The sequence below is a fragment of the Rutidosis leptorrhynchoides genome, chromosome 7, assembly GCF_046630445.1.
Source record: "Rutidosis leptorrhynchoides isolate AG116_Rl617_1_P2 chromosome 7, CSIRO_AGI_Rlap_v1, whole genome shotgun sequence".
In the NCBI taxonomy this organism is placed as follows: Eukaryota; Viridiplantae; Streptophyta; class Magnoliopsida; order Asterales; family Asteraceae; genus Rutidosis; species Rutidosis leptorrhynchoides.
In genome coordinates this window covers 120,034,118-120,055,927 of record NC_092339.1, presented here as the reverse complement: position 1 = coordinate 120,055,927, position 21,810 = coordinate 120,034,118, and the positions used below count along the sequence as shown (strand labels likewise).

The following is a 21,810-nucleotide window of genomic DNA, read 5'->3' as shown; positions in this document are numbered from 1 at the left end:
ATTTTCCAGGAAATAGCTTGAATCGTGAATTGAAAAGAAGAACTCTGTCTCCTTCCTTAAATTCTTTTGAACTTCTGATTCTTTTATCATGCCATTTCTTCGTTCTTTCTTTATAGATTAACGAATTTTCGTATGCTTCATGTCTTAATTCTTCTAATTCGTTTAGTTGATTTAATCGTAAACGTCCGGCTTCATGTAAATCAAGATTACATGTCTTCAAAGCCCAAAATGCTTTGTGTTCAATTTCTACTGGAAGATGACATGCTTTTCCATAAACAAGTCTAAAAGGTGTGGTTCCAATTGGAGTTTTGTAGGCTGTTCTAAAAGCCCAGAGTGCATCCTCCAATTTAATGGACCATTCCTTCGGATTTGATCCTATGGTTTTCTCTAGAATACGTTTTAAAGCTCGGTTGGTATTTTCAACTTGTCCACTTGTTTATGGATGATATGTGGTGGAGATTTTATGAGTTACTCCATATCTTTTAAGAACTTTCTCAAGTTGATTATTACAGAAATGAGTACCCCGATCACTTATTAAAGCTTTCGGTATTCCAAACCTTGCAAAAAGACGTTTTAAAAAGTTGACTACAACTCGTGCATCGTTAGTTGGGAGAGCTTGTGCTTCCGCCCATTTAGATACATAATCAATGGCTACTAGTATATATAGATTATTATGAGATTTTGGAAATGGACCCATAAAGTCAATACCCTAAATGTCAAATACTTCACATACTTGGATGACATTTTGTGGCATTTCATCACGTTGACTTATTTTTATGGCCCTTTGACAAGCATCACAGGATTTGCAAAGAAGGTGTGCGTCTTTGTAAATTGTAGGCCAATAGAATCCAGCATCATAAACTTTTCTTGCTGTTAGTTGAGGCCCATAATGCCCTCCTGTTGGTCCTGTGTGACAATGGTTTAATATTTTACTAGCTTCATCTCCAAATACACATCGGCGTATTATTCCATCGGGACAACTTTTAAACAGATGTGGATCTTCCCAAAAATAGTGTTTTATATCACTGAAGAATTTCTTTCGTCTTTGGTACGATAATCCTTTTTCAAGGAATCCACAAACTAAGTAGTTTGCATAGTCTGCAAACCATGGGATTTCTTTATAATCTATCTTCAATAGATATTCATCAGGAAAGTTGTCTTGTATGGCCGATTCATTTAGAACTTCTAATTCGGGATTTTCAAGACGAGAAAGATGATCAGCGGCGAGATTTTCTGCTCCTCTTTTATCTCGGATTTCAATATCAAACTCTTGTAAGAGTAAGATCCAACGGATTAATCTTGGTTTAGCATCTTGTTTTTAAAAATAGGTATCTAAGAGCAGAATGGTCGGTATAGACCACCGTTTTTGCTAGAACGAGATATGATCGAAATTTGTCAAAAGCAAAGACAATAGCAAGGAGTTCTTTTTCAGTAGTTGTATAGTTCGTTTGTGCTCCTTGTAACGTCTTACTAGCATAATATATAGGTTGAAATCGTTTTTCAATCCTTTGTCCTAAAACGGCTCCCATTGCAAAATCACTTGCATCGCACATTAGTTCAAATGGTAGATTCCAATTTGATGTTATCATGATCGGTGCATTAGTGAGTTTCTCTTTAAGAATATTAAAAGATTTGATACACTCATCTGAAAAGATGAATGGAGCATCCTTTTCTAGGAGTTTATTCATAGGAGTGGCAATTTTAGAAAAATCTTTTATGAAACGTCGGTAAAAACCGGCATGCCCTAGAAAACTTCTAACTCCTCTAACATTGGTGGGATGTGGAAGTTTAGCAATTACATCTACTTTAGCTCTATCCACTTCAATTCCTTCTTTTGAAATTTTATGACCAAGAACGATGCCTTCTTTAACCATGAAATGGCATTTCTCCCAATTAAGTACTAGATTTGATTGTTCGCATCTAATAAGCATTCGTTCCAGATTAACTAGACATGATTCAAATGTATCACCGAAGACTGAAAAGTCATCCATGAAAACTTCCATGCATTCTTCTATCATGTCATGAAAAATCGTCATCATACACCTTTGAAAGGTTGCAGGGGCGTTGCAAAGTCCAAATGGCATGCGTTTGTAAGCAAAAGTACCATAAGGGCACGTGAATGTGGTTTTCTCTTGATCTTCGGGTGCTATTGGAATTTGAAAATATCCGGAAAATCCATCTAGAAAACAATAGTAACTATTTCCGGCTAATCTTTCCAACATTTGATCAATGAAAGGTAAGGGAAAGTGATCTTTTCTGGTGGCGTCATTTAATTTTCTATAATCAATACACACACGCCATCCTGTTACAGTCCTAGTAGGAATAAGCTCATTTTTCTCATTTGTAATGACAGTCATGCCACCCTTCTTAGGCACGCATTGAACTGGGCTTACCCATGGACTATCAGAGATTGGATAAATTAAACCTGCATCTAGCAGTTTAATAATCTCTTTCTTAACTACATCTTGCATATTAGGATTTAGTCTTCGTTGGCGTTGCACATACGTTTTATGACCTTCTTCCATAAGGATTTTATGTGTGCAATACGAAGGACTTATTCCTTTAATATCATGAATCTTCCATGCAATGGCTGGTTTATGAGCTTTCAACACAGAAATGAGTTGTGATTTCTCATTTTCAGTAAGAGAAGACGATATTATTACAGGTAATTCAGATTCACCATGTAAATAAGCGTATTCCAAATGGTTTGGAAGTGGCTTTAACTCTAATTTCGGAGGTTCTTCTATCGATGATTTATATCGATATCTGTCTTCTTCTTTTAGCATTTGAATTTCTTCTGTTGTTGGTTCATATCCATTAGCTATAAGTGTAGCTAACATTTCAGCTTCATCAATTGGTTCATTACCTTCTCCTAAAGAACATTCTCCTGTTCCTTGTAATTCTGGAAATTCTTCTAATAATTCTGAATGTGCATCTATAGTTTGAATATAATAACATGTATCATCTGCAGATTGTGGTTGTTGCATTGCTCTATCAACTGAAAAGGTAACACTCTCGTCCTCTATACTTAGGGTCAATTTCTTACCGAACACATCTATCATTGCTTTAGCCGTGTTTAAGAATGGTCTTCCTAATATGAGAGGAACTTGAGAATCTTCTTCCATGTCCAAAACAACAAAATCTACTGGAAATACTAAAGTACAACTTTAACTAGCATGTTCTCCATTATCCCTCTAGGATATTTTATTGATCTATCGGCTAGTTGTATGCTTATTCTGGCTGGTTTCAATTCTCCAAGGTCTAGGTTATCGTATAGTGAATACGGCATTAGATTTATACTAGCACCTAAGTCTGCCAATGCTTGTATTGAACTAAGACTACCCAGAAAACATGGAATTGTGAAACTTCCTGGATCAGATAGTTTTTCTGGTATCTTATTCAACAGCACTGCTGAACAATTAGCATTCATAGTAACAGCCGAGAGTTCTTCCATTTTCTTTCTATTTGAGATTAGATCTTTCAAGAATTTAGTATATCTAGGCATTCCTGAAATCACATCAATGAAACGAAGATTTACATTTATCTGTTTAAACATATCCAAGAATTTGGATTGCTCGGCTTCAAGTTTCTCTTTCTTCATTTTACTCGGGTAAGGAAGTGGTGGTTGGTATGGTTTAACATAAGGTTTATCCTTAACTGTGTTATCTTCATTAACCTTTTCAACTACCGGTTCTTTTTCCTTATCTTGATCAGGTTATGGTTCTTGTGGAGTAGGAATAGCTTCATCAGAAGTTACAGGTATTTCGGGTGGTTTAAGTGTTGTACCACTTCTTGTGGTAATAGCTTTAGCTGTTTCATTCCGGGGGTTAGCATTTGTATCACTAGGTAGACTTCCCGGTTTTCTTTCACCTATTAACCTTGCTAGGTTACTTACTTCTTGTTCCAGATTTTGAATAGAAGCTTGTTGATTTCTAAATGCTTGAGCATTTTGTTCATTGGTTTGTTTCTGAGATGTGAAAAACTGCGTTTGAGTTTCAACTAGTTTCTTCATCATATCTTCTAAATTCGGCTTTTTATCATCGATTTTTTGTGGTGGTTTGTTTTGAAAATTAGGTCTTTGCTGATTGTAAGTATTATTGGATACTTGTTGATTGCTAGGACCTTGTTGGTTTATGTATGGAATATTTCTGTTATAATTCTGGTTTTGATTGTAAATTGGTCTTGGCGGTTGATAATTATTCTGATAATTATTTCCAGGCCTTTGGTTTATGTATGAAATATTCTCTCTTTGTTCCGTTGTTAATTCAATACTGAGACAATCTTTTGTCAAATGTGGTCCTCCACACTGCTCACAACTAATTCGTATTGAGTGAATATCTTTAGTCATCTTTTCCATTCGTCTCTCGACAGCATCTATCGTTGCGGAAATGGAATCTAAGTCATGGCTAGAATCGGCTCTAGCTGCTTTAGATTATCTAACGATATCTTTTTCTTGGTGCCACTCATGTGAGTGGGAAGCAGTGTTATCAATAATTTTGTAAGCATCAGTTTCGGTTTTCTTCATAATAGAACCACCAGCTGCTATATCTATGTCTTTCCTTGTAGTGATGTCGCATCCTTGGTAGAATATTTGTACTATTTGACAGGTGTCTAAACCATGTTGCGGACATCCTCTTAATAACTTTCCATATCTTGTCCATGCCTCATATAGAGTTTCATTTGGCTTCTGTGTGAACGTAACAATTTCTGCTTGAAGTCTTACGGCTTTAGATGCCGGAAAGAATTGTTTAAGAAATTTGTCAACTAAAACGTCCCATGTATCAATCGCCCCTTCAGGTAACGATTACAACCAATCTTTGGCTTCTCCCTTTAAAGTCCAGGGAAATAACATGAGATATATCTGTTCATCCTCCACTTCTCAGATTTTAAATAGTGTGCAGATCCTATTAAAGGTACGTAGATGTTCATTTGGATCTTCCTTCGGCGCACCACTAAATTGGTATTGATTAGTCACCATGTGTAGAATTTGTCCTTTGATTTCATAATCCGGCGCATTAATGTCTGGATGAGTAATTGCGTGACCTTGGCCAGTGCGTTTAGCTCTCATTCGGTCTTCCATACTTAAAGGTTCCAGATTCTCCATAATTGAATTTGTTGAATCGGAATCACTAGAGGATTCTGATTTTATGGTTCGTTCCTCAACAATCTCTATTTGAATGATTGGTGGTTCCGGAGGAAAATTTAATGGTTCAGGATCTACGAATCGTTCCTGAATATTCTCCGGATTCTCAATTTTGAGGTCGGGTTCAAAAAATGGATTATCGGAAATTTGAACTGGAGTACTTGGTCGACTGGATGACGATTCTAAAGAAAAATCAACGGCAGTAATATTTGCTAAATGTCTTGATCTAGTTACAGGTGGTGAACGTACAAAAGGTGGTGAACGTCTTGCTCGGTGCATTCACTGAATATCCTATTAGTTTTTAAAAGGAAAGAAAAATTATAATAAGTTATCCAATCAATAGACTTTTCTGATTTTGCCCACATTTCGAATAGCCAAAAGATGCAGCAGAGGGGCAGGATTCGTTTGGTCTCAATATAATTGAGGACTGTTTGGCTCCAATAACCCGGTCCACGTACAAATCCAACTATTACTACGAACCAAAAAATTTTGATGTCTATTAATTTAACCACTTAAAATAAATTTTCGTAATTTTAAGAAATTTAGATAAGAAGTAGAATAAAAATCTATGTCCTAAAACTAGAATAGCGAGAAATAAGAAAGAAAAAGAGTTTGTCGAAAAAGGTCGAAAACGAAAAATGGTTGAAAAATAAAAGGTGACGGAAAAATAAAAGAAACTTATAAAACTTAAAAATACTTGACTAACCTAACCTTATTACTACAACTAACTTAAAATTATAATCGCAAATTGAGATTACTAATTGGAATGATAATTGATACATAGGTAAAAGTCGTCTAAAAATATTAAAGCTTACAAGTAAAACTAAATCCCAAATGGAAATAACTTAAAAAGAAACTAAAACTTAAAAAGGCGTCGCAAAATTCTAAAGCATCTAAATCTTAGTCTAAAGAAAAAGCACTTAAGGAATTCTACGGCAAAGCCTAAAAATCTAGAAGTAAAAATAACTATGGCAAAAACAAAGTTTAAAACTAAATATGAGCGAAAAATACAAATATTACGTTAAAACGATTGAAAAGGGACAAAATATAAAAATATACAAAAAGTTGTAAAGAGTACAATTTTATAAAAATATTATTTTTATATTATTTATTTATTAAAACTATTAATTTTATAATTTAATTAAACTTAAATAACTAAATATACAAATTAATTAAAACTTAAATTAAATACTAGATTAATTAAATATTTAACCCTAATTACAAATTAATTAATAATAATTAATAATACTCCGTAATTAATGCAGATTAGGGTTCTGTGTGGCCCGTGTCAGACGGCTCCGCGAGTCGCGGTATTCGATGCAGCAAACCCCGCGAGTCGCGGGGTTCCAGAATTCAACTGGCAGGTTATTTAATATTCGACGCGTTTTTATTTTTTATTTTTTTATTTTCTGTTTTATAATTTTCTGTTTTATAATCTAAAATTTATATATAATAAAAACTTATATTTTTACAAACTAAAGATACTTTATAAAACTTAAATATTTAACAAAATCTTAAAAGTACTTATATTTTTGTTTTTCTTTTTATATTTTCGAATAATTAAAAACGTATTTTTATAAAAACGAATTTTAATAAAAGTAAACTAAATTTTTTTTTTTATATATTAGCGTTGCGCTTCCGGCTTTTAAGCGAATCCCCGGCAGCGGCGCCAAAAATACTTGATGTTTGCAGCGGGGTATACGAAATAGCTATTAATTTTTACAAGAAATACTATTAAATACGATACAATTTTACACAAGATATTTATTTATTTAGAGAATGGATATACTTAAACCTTGCTACAACACTTATAGGCAGTGTACTTAATCATACAGAAGTGTAGTTTTTAGTAAGTCCGGTTCGTTCCACAGGGAATCTTTTTTTAAACAAAGCTTAACGCTATATTAGTTTACTTTTATAAAAATACAAATATATATATAAGTAATATTATTATTATAAAGGGGGGTTTTTCCCGTTTAATGACCGGTTTGTCGATTTTAAAACTTTAGTCGCAGTTAAAACCAAATGTAAAATATTAAAAATAAATACAAGACTTAAATTAAAGCGTAAAGTAAATAACGATAATGAAATTGCGAATAATAAAAGTGCGATAAAATAAACTTGCGATAATTAAAAAGTACGATAATTAAAAGTGCAATTAAATACAATAACAATAAAAATGCGATAATTAGAAGTGCAATTAAATATAAAATAAAGGAAATTAAATATGAAATAAAAGAATTATGCTTATTTAAACTTCCGTAATCATGATGTTTGACGTGTTGATTTTAGTTTTATGCCCATGGGTTAATTGTCCTTTGTCCTGGATTATTTAATATGTCCATACGGATTTGTCCATAATAGTCCATCAGTCATAAATATAAAGAGCGAAATCCTTCGTCAAATTATTCTTATTCCCGAAGTCAAATATTCCAACTAATTGGGGATTCGAATTGTAACAAGGTTTTAATACTTTGTTTAATGAATACACCAGGTTATCGACTGCGTGTAAACCAAGGTTTTACTACTTTGTTAACAATTACACCAATTACCCTTGAATGTAATTCACCCCTGTTTCAACAAGTCTATTAACTATTAATCCAGTTCCGTGTCCGGTAAAATGAATAATTATTGGTATTTATAGATATCCCGCCCACCGTACCCAGTCAAGCGTATGTGGTTATATATAAATACGTCGAATTATAAGTTTGTATATTAAATTAACAAGGTATTGTTTAGTTAATATAAAACCCATTAATAGCCCATAGTCTAATTTCTACAAGTGTCGTTCTTTTGTCCAAACCCCAATTATGGTACAAAGCCCAATTACCCAATTTCAGTAATTAGCCCAACATCATGATTACTTCAGATTAAATAAGCATAATAATAACTTAGCTACGAGACATTAATGTAAAAAGGTTGAACATAACTTACAATGATTAAAAATAGCGTAGCGTTACACGGACAGAATTTCGACTTACACCCTTACAACATTCGCTAACATACCCTTATTATTAGAATTAAAATTAAAATTAAAATTAAAATTATAATATATATATATATATATATATATATATATATATATATATATATATATATATATATAATACGTTTACGAGAGAAGAAGAAAAAGGATGGTTTTGCGATCAGAATTCGGTTGCTTTTATAGGGAGTTTCAGAAATTGGGGCTCCGCGACTCGCGGCCCATTTTGCCTTCAAACTCCGCGAGTCGCGGAGTTTGCTTTTACAGCTCACACAAGTTTGGCTCTTTGTTTACCGACGGTTTTATAAATAAATATAATATATTAAATAATTATAAGAATTATTTAAATATTATATTATATTTATGTGCATTGTTGACTTGTAATTTTTAGTCCGTTGCGTCGAGCGTTGAGAGTTGACTCATGTCCCGGTTCCGGATTTTCGAACGTCCTTGCGTACAATTTAATATCTTGTACTTTGCGTTTTGAATCTTGTACTCTTGTAATTTCGAGACGTTTCTTATCAATAATTGGAACCTCTTTGATTGTATTTTGTACTTTTGAGCTTTATGGTCGTTTGCGTCTTTAATTCGTCGAATCTGTCTTTTGTCTTCACCTTTTATTATTTAAACGAATATCACTTGTAAATAGAACAATTGCAACTAAAAGCTTGTCTTTCTTGAGGAATAATGCTATGAAATATATGTTCGTTTTTAGCATTATCAGTCGGTCTTTTGTCCAAACCCGAATTATGGTACAAAATTTAATAACCCCATCTTTAATATTTAGCCCAACATCACGATTACTTCGGATCAAATAAGCATAATAATAACTTAGTTACGAGACATTAATTTAAAAAGGAAGAACATAGCTTACAGTGGTGATTAATCGCGTAGCGTTACCCGGACAGAGTTCCGACTTACAAAACCTTAAAACATTTCTTACATTAACCCAATTATTATTAAACTTAATTTAAACTTAATATTATAAATATAAATATATATATTTGATTACAGAAAAAGGAAGAGAAAAAGATGTGTGTTTAATTTCGGCCAGAAAATGTGAGTTTTATAGAATGTGGCCTGCTACAGTAACTCATGCGAGTGCATGAGTTTTGTGCCTTCTGTCCATGCGATCGCATGGCCGTCATTTCCTGGTCACATACTTTTTGGCTCCTAGCTTGTCGACATATTTATTTAATATATATAATATATATATATATATATATATATATATATATATATATATAATTTTATATAATTATATATATATTATATTATATTCATGTGCATAGTTGATTTGTAATTTTAGCTCCGTTGCATCGCGCGTTGATAGTTGGCTCAGGTCCCGGTTCCGGATTTTCAAACGTCCTTTCGTACGATTTAATTTCTTGTACTTTGCGTTCCGCAACTTGTACTTTTATCAATATTTAGACGTTGATCATCAATAAATTGAACCACTTGGATTGTAACTTGTACGTTTGAGTATTTTGGACGTTTGCATCTTCAAATCTTCGCTTTCTTCTTTTGTCTTCGCACTTATTTATTTAAACGATTATTACATAAAAATAGAACAATTGCAACTAAAAACTTTACATATTGGAAGGATATTGCGTCTAAATATATGTTCACTTGGAGCACTATCAAATATCCCCACACTTGAACGTTGCTTGTCCTCAAGCAATACAGAACTTAAAATAAAAGCACACTTCATTCGAATCACTTTTTTTTATTCTCACACTTTATACATCAGTGATTTTGATACGGCGTTATGAACAATGATAGTAACGATGTGGTTTACAGTCCCACATGACTATAAAAATTTAGATCCTTTAAGGAAATTGGATCTTTATGAAAACATTTAATCTTTTGAAAATTCATTCTAGCTTTTACCCTAGATAAGTTTTCCGGAATAACCCTTCACCGGTGTTTGTAAAATGTTTTTGTAGGTTGTGTGGGTTTCAGATTTTAAATTTTAGCTCAAAACTTGCGGTTTTGTGTCACCCACTTGCTAACCTTGTATTAGGAAATCAACACATCCAGTATACTTGCTCCGTATATTACCTTTCAGTAAACTACCATCCGGTTGTAAAGGAAAGCGTTGAACAAGCAACTGTTAAGGCAATGTCTAATGACATGCAGATGTTCATGGTCTACAACGTGTCGGATGCAATTACTATCCTTTGTAGGAGCAATAGTAAAGATCACCCTATAATTTTTCGGTCTGGCACAAGGTCCTGTCTTCGACCATGCTATGCAACCACCGTTCTTACGGTTGACACCCGATTTGGTTCAGGTGACCTAATGAATTCCAGGTGAATTCCTAGGATTTTACGTTCAATGGTAATGAACGCATTGAAAATAGGTTTTCAGAAAACAAATCGGTTTTAATTTGATCAAAATATTTTCTCGTTCAAGCTCGAGTTTAGATATCATTGAATTGCATGAGTTTGAATTCTCAATCTTTAAAGTCAATCTCAAGGATTGAGTAATATCAGGCTTAAAAGCTGATTTTTAATCTTTAAGGAGATTATCCTTTCAGGGGGTCTGATTCATTAGTCTTATCAAGCTAATTTGCACGACGCCCTCCCCATTTTATGAGACAGATCCTTTCATGGTTAGGATAAGTCTGACCACTTGGCGACCCTGTTTGATGCTGAGGTCCGTGGATTTCCTGCTGATTTTAGAGATGACTTTTCTAAATTTTTCGTCAACCTACAGCTGGTCTGGACGACAACTTTCTGACCTAAATCAAGAAGCGCATTTCTTTTTCGGAAGACTTTACTTCCTTTTAATGATGGAATTGATTCATTGTGTAGATCCATCTTTCTTTCAAATATATTACAGTAAATCGGGTAAAACTGATTAGTTTAGTCCAAAGCAAAAGTACCTGCAATAATCTGTACCAAATATGTGATATGTGTTTTAAAGAAATTGGTAAATTCTTCCTAAACTTAGCTTTTATTTATTCTTTTCTTTGCCTTTTTATTCTCTTCTATTCCATTTTAAATGAATTATAACTTTTAGGGTTGTTTCTCAATTTATGTCCTTTCTGAGGTAACAATAATTTCGATATTATTACTTAGTTTTATCGTTCATAAATATGTATAAACATGATTTTGAATTCATTTTGTTGAAAATTTTTCAAATTTTCACAAAATTTGGCAATTAAACTAAGTGTAAACCCGAGAAAATTTATAACCCTTCTCCACACTTGAGATCATGCAATGCCCTCATTTGCATGAAATCAGACTATAATTATAAATTCATGAGGGTGATTAGTGTAGAAAAGTGATTAAAAATACCGAGTTTGCAAACATATTATTTTATGTCACATTTGATATTTTATGTCTTGTCGTTAAAATTAGTAGCTTTTGCTGAACTTAATGTAAGTCTTTGAAAGTGCGCTATTTTACCCTGTTTTGTACATAAGATAAACTACAAACATACATAATATTTTTTTTATAAAATCTTTATTTATTAAAACAATTTAAATGAATAATTTTTTAAAATTTTGTTTCCTTTTACTTTAGGTAGTTTCGGTATGTTTACCTAGTCCGTCCCTCGACAAAATTTAAAATTTGTCGTTTTTAAAGCGATTGTTTTAAAAGCAAAGATTTTTGGGTTTTTTAATTTTTTTGGTATACTTTAGATCAATAAAATTAAAAATAATGATAACAAAATTTTTCGCCTCGCCCTCGGGTAAAGCAATTTCGGTTCCATGACCTAGTCTTCAACTTACGATTAATTTTAGAAATCATTTTTTAAACTTAATGAAATAAAGTAAATTTTGTTTTTAAATTCACACAAAACTTAAATTAAAAAAAAAACATATTAATTTTATATGAAACTAGTTCTTTAGTGTCTGCTAGTGGAAAAGACCAACCAAATTCCATTCTCGGAACTACACGAGAACAGAACAACTAACTCTAGACAGTATTTTCTTTTTAGAACATTTGAATCTCCCCACACTTAGGTAACTGTGGTGAAGAAATTGTGATTAACTTCATTGTCAATTTCTCTTGGACCATAATCAACTTGCATTTCTGTGACTTTTGCTTTTAGCCATTGGTCGGATTCCTGTGTAATTTCCACAAATTCAACTAGTTTTGCCTTTTCTTTAAGCGATAGATTGGATACTAACTGGTTACATAACTTAAAGTTCCCCATGGTTCTAGCATCGCGAATCCTTTTAATAAGTTTCTTCATTGAATTATTAATAACGGGGTCATTTAATTTCGTATCAACAACGGGGTTCTTTGTTATCAGGTCATCATTAGGTGTTACTTCATCTTCCCCACACTTAGGCGTTTTATTATTGTTAAGCACTACCGTTGGAGTTGGTAAAACAACATGGTTCTTACCAATCATTTTTGTTGGTTCAACGGTTTTGGTTGGTGAAGATTTAGACTTTCTACTTACAAAGGTGATCGATTTTTCATCATTACTAAGTGTCATTCTACCCTCTCTTACATCAAATAACGCCCTAGTGGATGCTAAGAATGGTCGACCTAAAATTAGAGGAATGTTTGAGTCATCTTCTATGTCAATGACAATAAATTCGACTAGAAAAGTTAAATTACCTACTTGAATGGGTAGGTTGTTAGCAATTCCAGCTGGGTGCCTAATGGTTTGATCAAAGAGTCGAACACTCATTTCCGTTGGACTTAACTCACCTACTCCTAATCTCTTATATAATGAAAGAGGCATAACACTCACACTCGCACCTAAATCTGCTAGTGCATCATACATGACACAATCACTAAGTAGACAAGGAACAATAAATTCACCCGGATCACCCACCCTGGGTGGAGGTTTTGGTGGAACTGTCTTCACTGGGTTTACTTTTACGATTTTTGTTTCTTGCACTTTCTTATTCTTCTTCTTCTTTCCAGAGGTATCACACACTTTATTACCTATTACTTGCTCATACTCAACTCCTTTTCTTGGAAATGGGATGGGTGGTCTGTATGGGGCCACCACTGGCTTTACATACTCGGGTTGTGGTGATAATGTAACTTCTTCATTGTTACTCACATCTAAAACCTTCCCATCTTCTGATGATGGTTTTTCAGAATTTGTTGACACCATATTAACATTCTCATTAGGTGCTTTACTTCATTTCGAGGATTTACTTCTTCATTGTTACTTCGATTTTGGGTGGTCAATTGTCTATATGAAACATATTTCAATTAATCAAGTCTTAACAAGTTTGATTGCTTAACATGTTGGAAACACTTAATCATATAAATATCAATTTCATTTAATATATATAAACATGGAAAAGTTCGGGTCACTACATGTTAGAGCGGTTCAACATGGGTGATTCAAAGGCAAGATCCGTGCCTTTAGGTGGTATCTTAAAGTTAACAAAAAGTCAAGCACCTACAACGGAAGTAAATAAAGAAGAGATGGCTTAAATTCCATATGCGTCGACAGTGGGTAGTATTATGTATGCAATGACTTGTTCAAGACCCGGCATAGCTTATGCAGTGGGAGTTGTGAGTAGGTTTAAGTCGAATCTGGGTAAAGAGCATTGGGAAGGTATAAAGTGGCTTTTGCGCTACTTGAAAGGTACTTCTAAAATGGGGTTGCAATTCACTAAAGGTGATTCCATTTTGAGAGGGTACGTTGATGCTGATTTGGGTGGTTGTGACGATTCGGGTAGAAGCACTACGGGGTATGTTTTCACGGTTGGTAAGACGGCTGTTAGTTGGATGTCCAAACTTCAAAGTTGTGTTGCGCTGTCAACAACGGAGGCTGAGTATATGGCAGCAGCAGAAGCATGCACAGAACTTGTATGGCTGAAGAATTTTATGTTTGAGTTGGGAAGAGTTCAACAAGATTATGTCTTGCACTGTGATAATCAAAGTGCTATTCATTTGGTGAAGAACCCGGTGTTTCATGGTCGTACGAAACACAAAAAGCTAAGGTATCATAAAATTCGTGAACTTATTGAAGATGGTACTTTAGTTGTCAAGAAAATTCCTGGTATGGAGAATCCTGCTGATATGTGTACTAAGGTGGTTACGATCGGGAAGTTGAAGCTTTGCATAGCTTCAACTGGTCTTCTTGTTACTTGATGAAATGGATGGCAACTAGAGAGCTCTAAGGGTTATTGTTTTTTGATTTTGACAAGTAGTGTTGAAGACCTTGTGTCGAAAGTCTGCTCTTCCAGGGATGTTGAGTTTGCGTGTCCCATGTTTGATTTGCGGTATGAAAGGTGGTTCGACGTTCTTGGTTGAAATGGTTGGTTTTGGGGTTGACGAGATTTCTGAGTTTTGCTCTCCTTTGAGTGGGAGATTGTTGGATGTGCAAAGAAGATCAAAACGAAGAAACATGTACCAGGTCGCGTTCGGGTATGGTTTGTCGCGAAACGCGACACATTGGAATGCGACATATGTGGCTAGGACGCGACGAATGTGGCAGTGATTGGGGCTCGATGTTCATCGCGTTTTGGTCTTAGTTGCCGCGTTTGAGTTGGGGTTATCGCGGAACGCGATGGGGTGTCGCGAAAAGCGACAATGTTCGTGGCCAGCAAGTTATTTGATTTGTTTCCTAATTTTGATTAGAACTATAAATATACCCATTGTATTCTGTAAACCCATGTACGAAAAATCAATAAAAAAGCTCTCTAGTTGCCCGTGGACTAAAGCAATCATACCGATTGCATATAACCACGTAAATTCTTGTGTCTTTTACTTTTCTTGCATTCATTCTGTCCGTTTGTCATTTGTGGGATCACAATCTATTGATTGGTGATCGTTGTTGGGTCCATAAATTCCTAACAATTCCGACGCCTTGCAGCCTACCGACACCGCACAAATAAAACCGTCCGTTTCGATCATATCAAGAGGGTAACGAGTTTTTCACGTCGCTGCTGGGGATCGAATATTTTGATTGAGAGAGATTTTAAACAGACAAAAGTATTATTTGGTGGTGCCTATGAAAGATAATTATACACGGACTTGGTTGTTGAATTTTCCGAACAGTCTTCAATTATATTGCAACCAAAAGGATCCCGCCTCTCCGTAGTGGATCTGGCGACTTAGGTACGAAGTAATCTGTGAGAAATCCTATCAATTAGAATATACGATAAGGTTAGCGACCGAATTTCAAGAATAATTGTTTTAATTAAATTATCGATCCTTTTAGTTAATTAATATTTTCTAAAAGTTACTTTTCCAAAGTCTTTTAAACAGAAAACCTAAAAAATGGAACAACAAATCACCTTTGCTTCTATGCAAAAATCATGCTTAGAAGAAAGAGGAGGACCAATCACCTTAGGAACTGAAGGAATTCCTGAAATCAGTTCACATATGATCAAATTGGTCAGTATGATCTATAAATTTCAAGGATTTCCGACTGACAATCCAAACTTTCACCTAAATAAATTTATCAGTATGATTGACTCTTTTAAGAAGGAAAAAAATGAGAAAACATTTTGAAACTTCACATTTTCCAATATTCTTTGTCTACACGAGCTTTAACATGGCTTGATGAGCTTAAACCTAATTCAATATATTTATGGGAGGAATTAGCCACAAAGTTTTTAAACAAATTTTATCCACCTTCCCTACAAACCTGTTTAAGAAATAACATCACAAACTTTTCTCAAAAAGAAAACGAGTCATTGTGTCTAGCATGGAATAGAGTAAAGGTGTTCGTTAAGTCGAGCAGATATAATCTGCACACTTTACAATGGTTTGACTAATGACTATAAGTCTCTCCTAAACATGGTCTCACAAGGCAATTTCATGTCACGAACAGCAGACGAAGCATGGAATCTCTTAGAAACAATAGCTGCACAACAGGAAGATTGGAGCAATGAAGCTGCTGAGAAGGATGACATCTTCACTGAACGGTAAAAGTGTTGGAAACCAGGTTACAAGATCTCACCCTCACTCTTCAAAGTTTATCAAAAACCCTAAATGCCAAAATCAAATACAATATACAATTCCTTAGCGACATGAAGATTGCTGAGGGGAGAAGAGTTGCTTATGCTCAACTACCTGAGCTTATGACCGCTTTCTCTGCACTCTTGTGGGAGTCTTTTCTTACTCTGGAAGGACCAATCTATCCAACCCTCATCCGGGAATTCTACGCCAATTTTACCTTTGAGAATGGGGTAATCTCCCTCCATCTCCTCAACAAAAACTACTCCTTCTATCTCAAGGACTTCGGTGAAATAATGCAAGTTCAATCACTGGGTGAAGAATTCAACAGCCGTTACCACAACATAAGCAATCTTCCAAAATTTCTCTCAAATGCAGAAGAAGTAATTGATATGTTGTGTAAAGATGAAGCCCCACGGGAGGAGATTACTGTAAAGGGTGTGTTGGGAAGGCATCTAAAGTCTAAGTATGATCTATGGAGTAATGTGATTAGTTTCAACGTGTATTGTAAAGCCAAAAATCATTCCAACATTCATGCCACTCAGCTTGCATTGCTATGGTGTCTAGAAAAAAAGAAAACCGTCAACATTGCATTTCTCATAGCCTCGAGAAGGAACAATCTCATCACCGAAACCACTCATGCACTTCCTTATGGAATGCATCTCAATAGAATATTCGAGCACCTTGAAATTACTCACCCTAATTCTTATCAACCCACTCTTGATCCTATTAAGAGGTTAGGAATTTCAAAAACACCATCTTCAAAAAAGAGGAAAAATGATGATGAAGCAAATCCGAGTGAGTCAAGCAAAAGGGCAATTGAAATCTCGGATGAGGATGAAGAAGTAACAGCTGATCCCATAAGAAACCTGGATTTTGATGGCGAGAAAATGGCTTCTAGGGTTATGGAGGGATTAGGGTGATTAACCTTCTAATGAAGCCCTTAAACTCCTTATATACTAATTGGGCCTGCTAAACACTCGACAGTCCCGTCTGACTTTTGTAGAGCTTCAGTTGATACGATCTTGGGACTTTTATGCACCAACAGTTACATTTTTACATGTTTGTTGATATTTGGTAGTATTTGGGATGTTTATTTTTAGGTTATAGCTAAACATAAAGAAGTTTGTCTTCGTAAAGATAGGCTGCTTGGACGTAATGATTCTCGCTTATATCGGACCATCCGATTATGATGCTGAAAGTGTCAAATCTTAGTACTCTTAGAGTTATGAACTGCAGGTATGCTATCATCAAATTATTACGTGTACGGTCTCGTATTTTGCGTTTGGAATAGTATCCATGATTCTGGTGATATTATGTGTTCACTATTTGATTAATTAGTAAGCTATGAAATTGAAAAAAACGTGTTATAAGAAGAAATGATAACCTTTTATAAACTCGTTATTTGCCTACGACTAACTTACAAGCCATAACATGTTATGTATATGATTATGTTAGATATATATAGCAGATACGAGGAGGCATGTTTGATTCATGTATGTGTTGATTCATGTTATGTTTATAAGCTTTTAAAAATATCGTTTTGGCATTTTAGATTTTTTTTAAATAGTAATTTTTTTGATCCATGTTGCAAAAATAGAAAAAAGGATATTTAGTTGCAAAAATGGTAAAACCGAAGTTTGAAACTTCGGTTTTGCCATATCTGAAGTTTCAAACTTCGGTTTTGGCCTGTGTGTCAGTGGAAACCCTAAACCGAAGTTTGGAACTTCGGTTTTGCAGAAAAACAGTAAAACCGAAGTTTCAAACTTCGGTTTTGTAGTATGCATAATCAGTCTCAATTATGGACTGAAACCTGCATCCATAGTCATAATTATAGACTGAAACCTGCTAACCTATCATTTCAAAATCTGATTTATCATCTTTTTTCATTTATTTATATCACCATTATCATGGACTCAAACACAAACATCACCAAGAACACAATTCAAGCATTTTAAAGTCAGTTTCAAACACCAACAACACAATTCAAACTAATCTTAATCAGTTTCATATATCAACAATTACAAAAATGTCTATAATTCGTCCATTCATGGTTCATTTTCTTTTGGGGGGGGGGGGGCAAATTTCATTCCAAAATGGTTGGCTTACTGGTGATAACACAACGATTAGAAGGAGTTTTGTGTTGAACACCAAGGTTAACTTTATGCAGTTAAACCAAATGGCGTATAATTATGTAGGGGTGAGTCAAAGATCACACACGTTAAAAATGTTCTTATGGGTTCTTTTCAATGGAAATGAATGGAAAAGTGAACTTACTGATGATAACACTTTGGAAACAATATATTTTTATTCTCAGAATGATCCAAATTACGAGGCTCAAATTGAAATTCAGTTTGAGGAAGTTTTTTCAACCACCCAAGGTTCGGGTTATATGGATCTTATTCAAACTTTGGAGGGTGGTCCATCAACATCAAACTACCATTCAACAGTTGTTGAAGATGAACAAGAACGAAGAGATGAAGTACAAAATGTAGTAGACCCAGATGATGGTATGTCTACTGCAACCAACGGTACAGTTTCTGAATATAGCGTTGAAGAGAATGTTTTCGGTGACGAAGGTAGAGACGAGCAAGTGGAACCACAACTGGAGCCTGCCCCAGTTTCACGTTTCGGGTTTGTTAATGAAGGTGAGGGTAGTAATAGTTTTCCATTCGATGATGACCAAGAAGCTTCATGGGTTTTTTATGATAAGGAGATCGGTATTATTTCAAAAGGAATGGTGTTCCAGAACAAAGCTGAACTTATATATGCTGTTCAAAAATGGAATATACACCATAATAGAGAAATAGTTGTTATACATAGCAAGCCGGGTTATTGGCAAGCCCATTGTAGAACAACTAGCTCAAGTTACAAGGGTCCACAAGAAAGATACCATTGTTGCTGGAGTGTTAGTGGTTCGTCTCACAATCGATCGAAGGTATGGAAAATTACAAAATTGAAAGATGAACACACGTGTTATGGACACGTTTCGAAAAATAACAATCGTTGTTTAACCTCTAGCTTAATTGCTAGTGAAATTGAGCATCAAATATGTTTAAACGTTGCTTATCCTATTAAAAACATCCAAGCCCAAATAAAAAATACATGGCATGTGGATATCCGTTACGCCAAAGCATGGAATGCTAGGCGTATTGCAATCGAACGATTGTTTGGAACTTGGGAAAGTAATTTTATTCATTTACCAAATTATATAAATGAATTAGTTACTACCAATCCAGACACAATTGTTGTGTTTGAAAACGAAACTGAAATTGAAGAAGGTTTCGACACCTTTAATTTTGTGTTTTAGGCATTCAGTCCAGCCATTAAAGCATTTAAATCGTGTATTCCAATGATTTGCATTCATGGCACCCATTTGAAAGGTAGTTACAAGGGTAAGTTGTTAATAGCGGTTGGCAAAAATGCTAACAATCAAATTATACCCATTGCCTTTGCACTAATTGATGAAGAAAGTAACGAAAGTTGGGTTTGGTTTTTGCAAATGCTCCAAGAAAATGTTATTGGAAACGAAAAGTTGTTCGTCATCTCTGATCGATACCCAGGTATCTTACATGCAATGGGTGCTCAAACATATGGTTGGGAACATAGGTACTGCTTGCGTCACATTCGTAGCAACTTGTTGAGCAAATACACTAAAGTGAAATAGCTCAAACACTTGTGTTGGACAGTCGGTTCAATAACAAATCAAATATTGTACAAGAATGCCTTCAGAGCCATCAAACAAGCTAGTATTGAGGCTTAGCAATATTTGCAAGATGCTGATGTAGGCAAATGGACTGTGTATAGGGACAGACAGAGGAGTCGTTGGGGTAACACAACGACAAATATTGCTGAGTCCCTCAACAATGTGTTCCGTCATGCCCGTATGATGTCGATCAAAGCATGTATCGAATATACATTTGATTACACCAGACAACACTTCTACGATCAAAGTCGAGATGCAAGGCTATGTAATTCACCACTTTCCAAGAACATGTTTAACGTCTTTAACGAATGGGCAAAAAGAGCTCAACGTTACAAAACAACATGTTATCACGAACAACAAGGTATCTTCAAGGTTCATTCAACTTATCAAAGAAGTGGTGAAGGTGGCACCGATTACACAGTGGAGTTTAAAGAGAAAAGGTGTTCATGTGGAATTTGGCAACACCAAAGATTACCTTGCTCTCATACCATTTCTGTATGTAGCCATCTAAACGAGGATATAAATAAATGCATCAGTAAAATGTATACAACTCCTACATGGAGAAAGCAATACATCGATCATTTTAATCCACTAAGATATGCGAGCTACTGGACACATATACAATGGAAAATTAAAGCCGATCCATCAAGATTGATCAAGCACAGGGGGCGGAAGCAATCAAAACGTATGAAGAACCAGATGGATGAACGTGAAAAGCAAAAACCAAAGTGTGGTATATGCAGGGTTGAAGGTCACAACAGGACAACCTGTCCAACTACTAGAATGCCATAGGTTTTCATTAGTAATTTGTTGTATTTAGTTTGTTGTACTTTGTTTGTTGTACTTTGTCTGTTGTAATCGCTAATTCTGTTTATGAATAAAAAAATGTTGTTGAAATAATGAAATTGCATGTTACTAATCTTATTCAAGTTACTAATCTATTACAAGTAACTTTAATTTATAAAAGGTCTAGGTGCATAATAGTATTCACCATGACTATCATACATCGTATCGAACTCTAGTGCGACTTTAAAAACTCCAAATAAAACATACAACTCGATATTTTCTGAAAGTATAATTGCTTTCCCTACTAATGTATACCATTCTTCATCATAGCACATTGCTTCAGGTTCAGCAACACCTAGTTTGTAGTAATATATATCCATTGAACGTGGATTCTTTGGTAGCTTTTCTCGAAGAAACTCATTCAACTTCTCCATATTAAAGCCCCGAACATCTAAGTTATCAAACGTCATTTTAGGCCCTTTAGAGAGTTCCGTTTTACCATCATTCCATTCAAAATCACAACCATGATATGAAATGTCCCGTTCTTATTGATTAAAAACGTTCCATATTAATTGATTTCGTTGCGAGGTTTTGACCTCTATATGAGACGTTTTTCAAAGACTGCATTCATTTTTAAACAAACCATAACCTTTATTTCATCAATAAAGGTTTAAAAAGCTTTACGTAGATCATCAAATAATGATAATCTAAAATATCCTGTTTACACACGACCATTACATAATGGTTTACAATACAAATATGTTACAACAAAATAAGTTTCTTGAATGCAGTTTTTACACAATATCATACAAGCATGGACTCCAAATCTTGTCCTTATTTAAGTATGCGACAGCGGAAGCTCTTAATAATCACCTGAGAATAAACATGCTTAAAACGTCAACAAAAATGTTGGTGAGTTATAGGTTTAACCTATATATATCAAATCGTAACAATAGACCACAAGATTTCATATTTCAATACACATCCCATACATAGAGATAAAAATCATTCATATGGTGAACACCTGGTAACCGACAATAACAAGATGCATATATAAGAATATCCCCATCATTCCGGGACACCCTTCGGATATGATATAAATTTCGAAGTACTAAAGCATCCGGTACTTTGGATGGGGTTTGTTAGGCCCAATAGATCTATCTTTAGGATTCGCGTCAATTAGGGTGTCTGTTCCCTAATTCTTAGATTACCAGACTTAATAAAAAGGGGCATATTCGATTTCGATAATTCAACCATAGAATGTAGTTTCACGTACTTGTGTCTATTTTGTAAATCATTT

The 21,810-nt window shown here is 34.6% G+C and overlaps 1 protein-coding gene across 1 annotated transcript; it reads left to right on the top strand.

The window, feature by feature from the left end:
* The first annotated feature begins 19,370 nt into the window (after nucleotides 1-19,370).
* On the top strand, nucleotides 19,371-20,516 carry LOC139859560 (uncharacterized). Its single transcript, XM_071848343.1, has 2 exons — nucleotides 19,371-19,581; nucleotides 19,807-20,516. The coding sequence occupies exons 1-2, from the start codon at nucleotides 19,371-19,373 to the stop codon at nucleotides 20,514-20,516; spliced, it is 921 nt and encodes a 306-aa protein (XP_071704444.1).
* The last annotated feature ends 1,294 nt before the right edge of the window (nucleotides 20,517-21,810 follow it).

Excerpts from the sequence above, each read along its gene's own strand:
- LOC139859560 (XM_071848343.1), top strand. The coding sequence starts at position 19,371 with ATGATTTGCATTCATGGCACCCATTTGAAAGGTAGTTACAAGGGTAAG. Across the intron at positions 19,582-19,806 it reads CATCTCTGATCGATACCCAG|GCAAATGGACTGTGTATAGG; the intron begins GTATCTTACATG and ends ATGCTGATGTAG.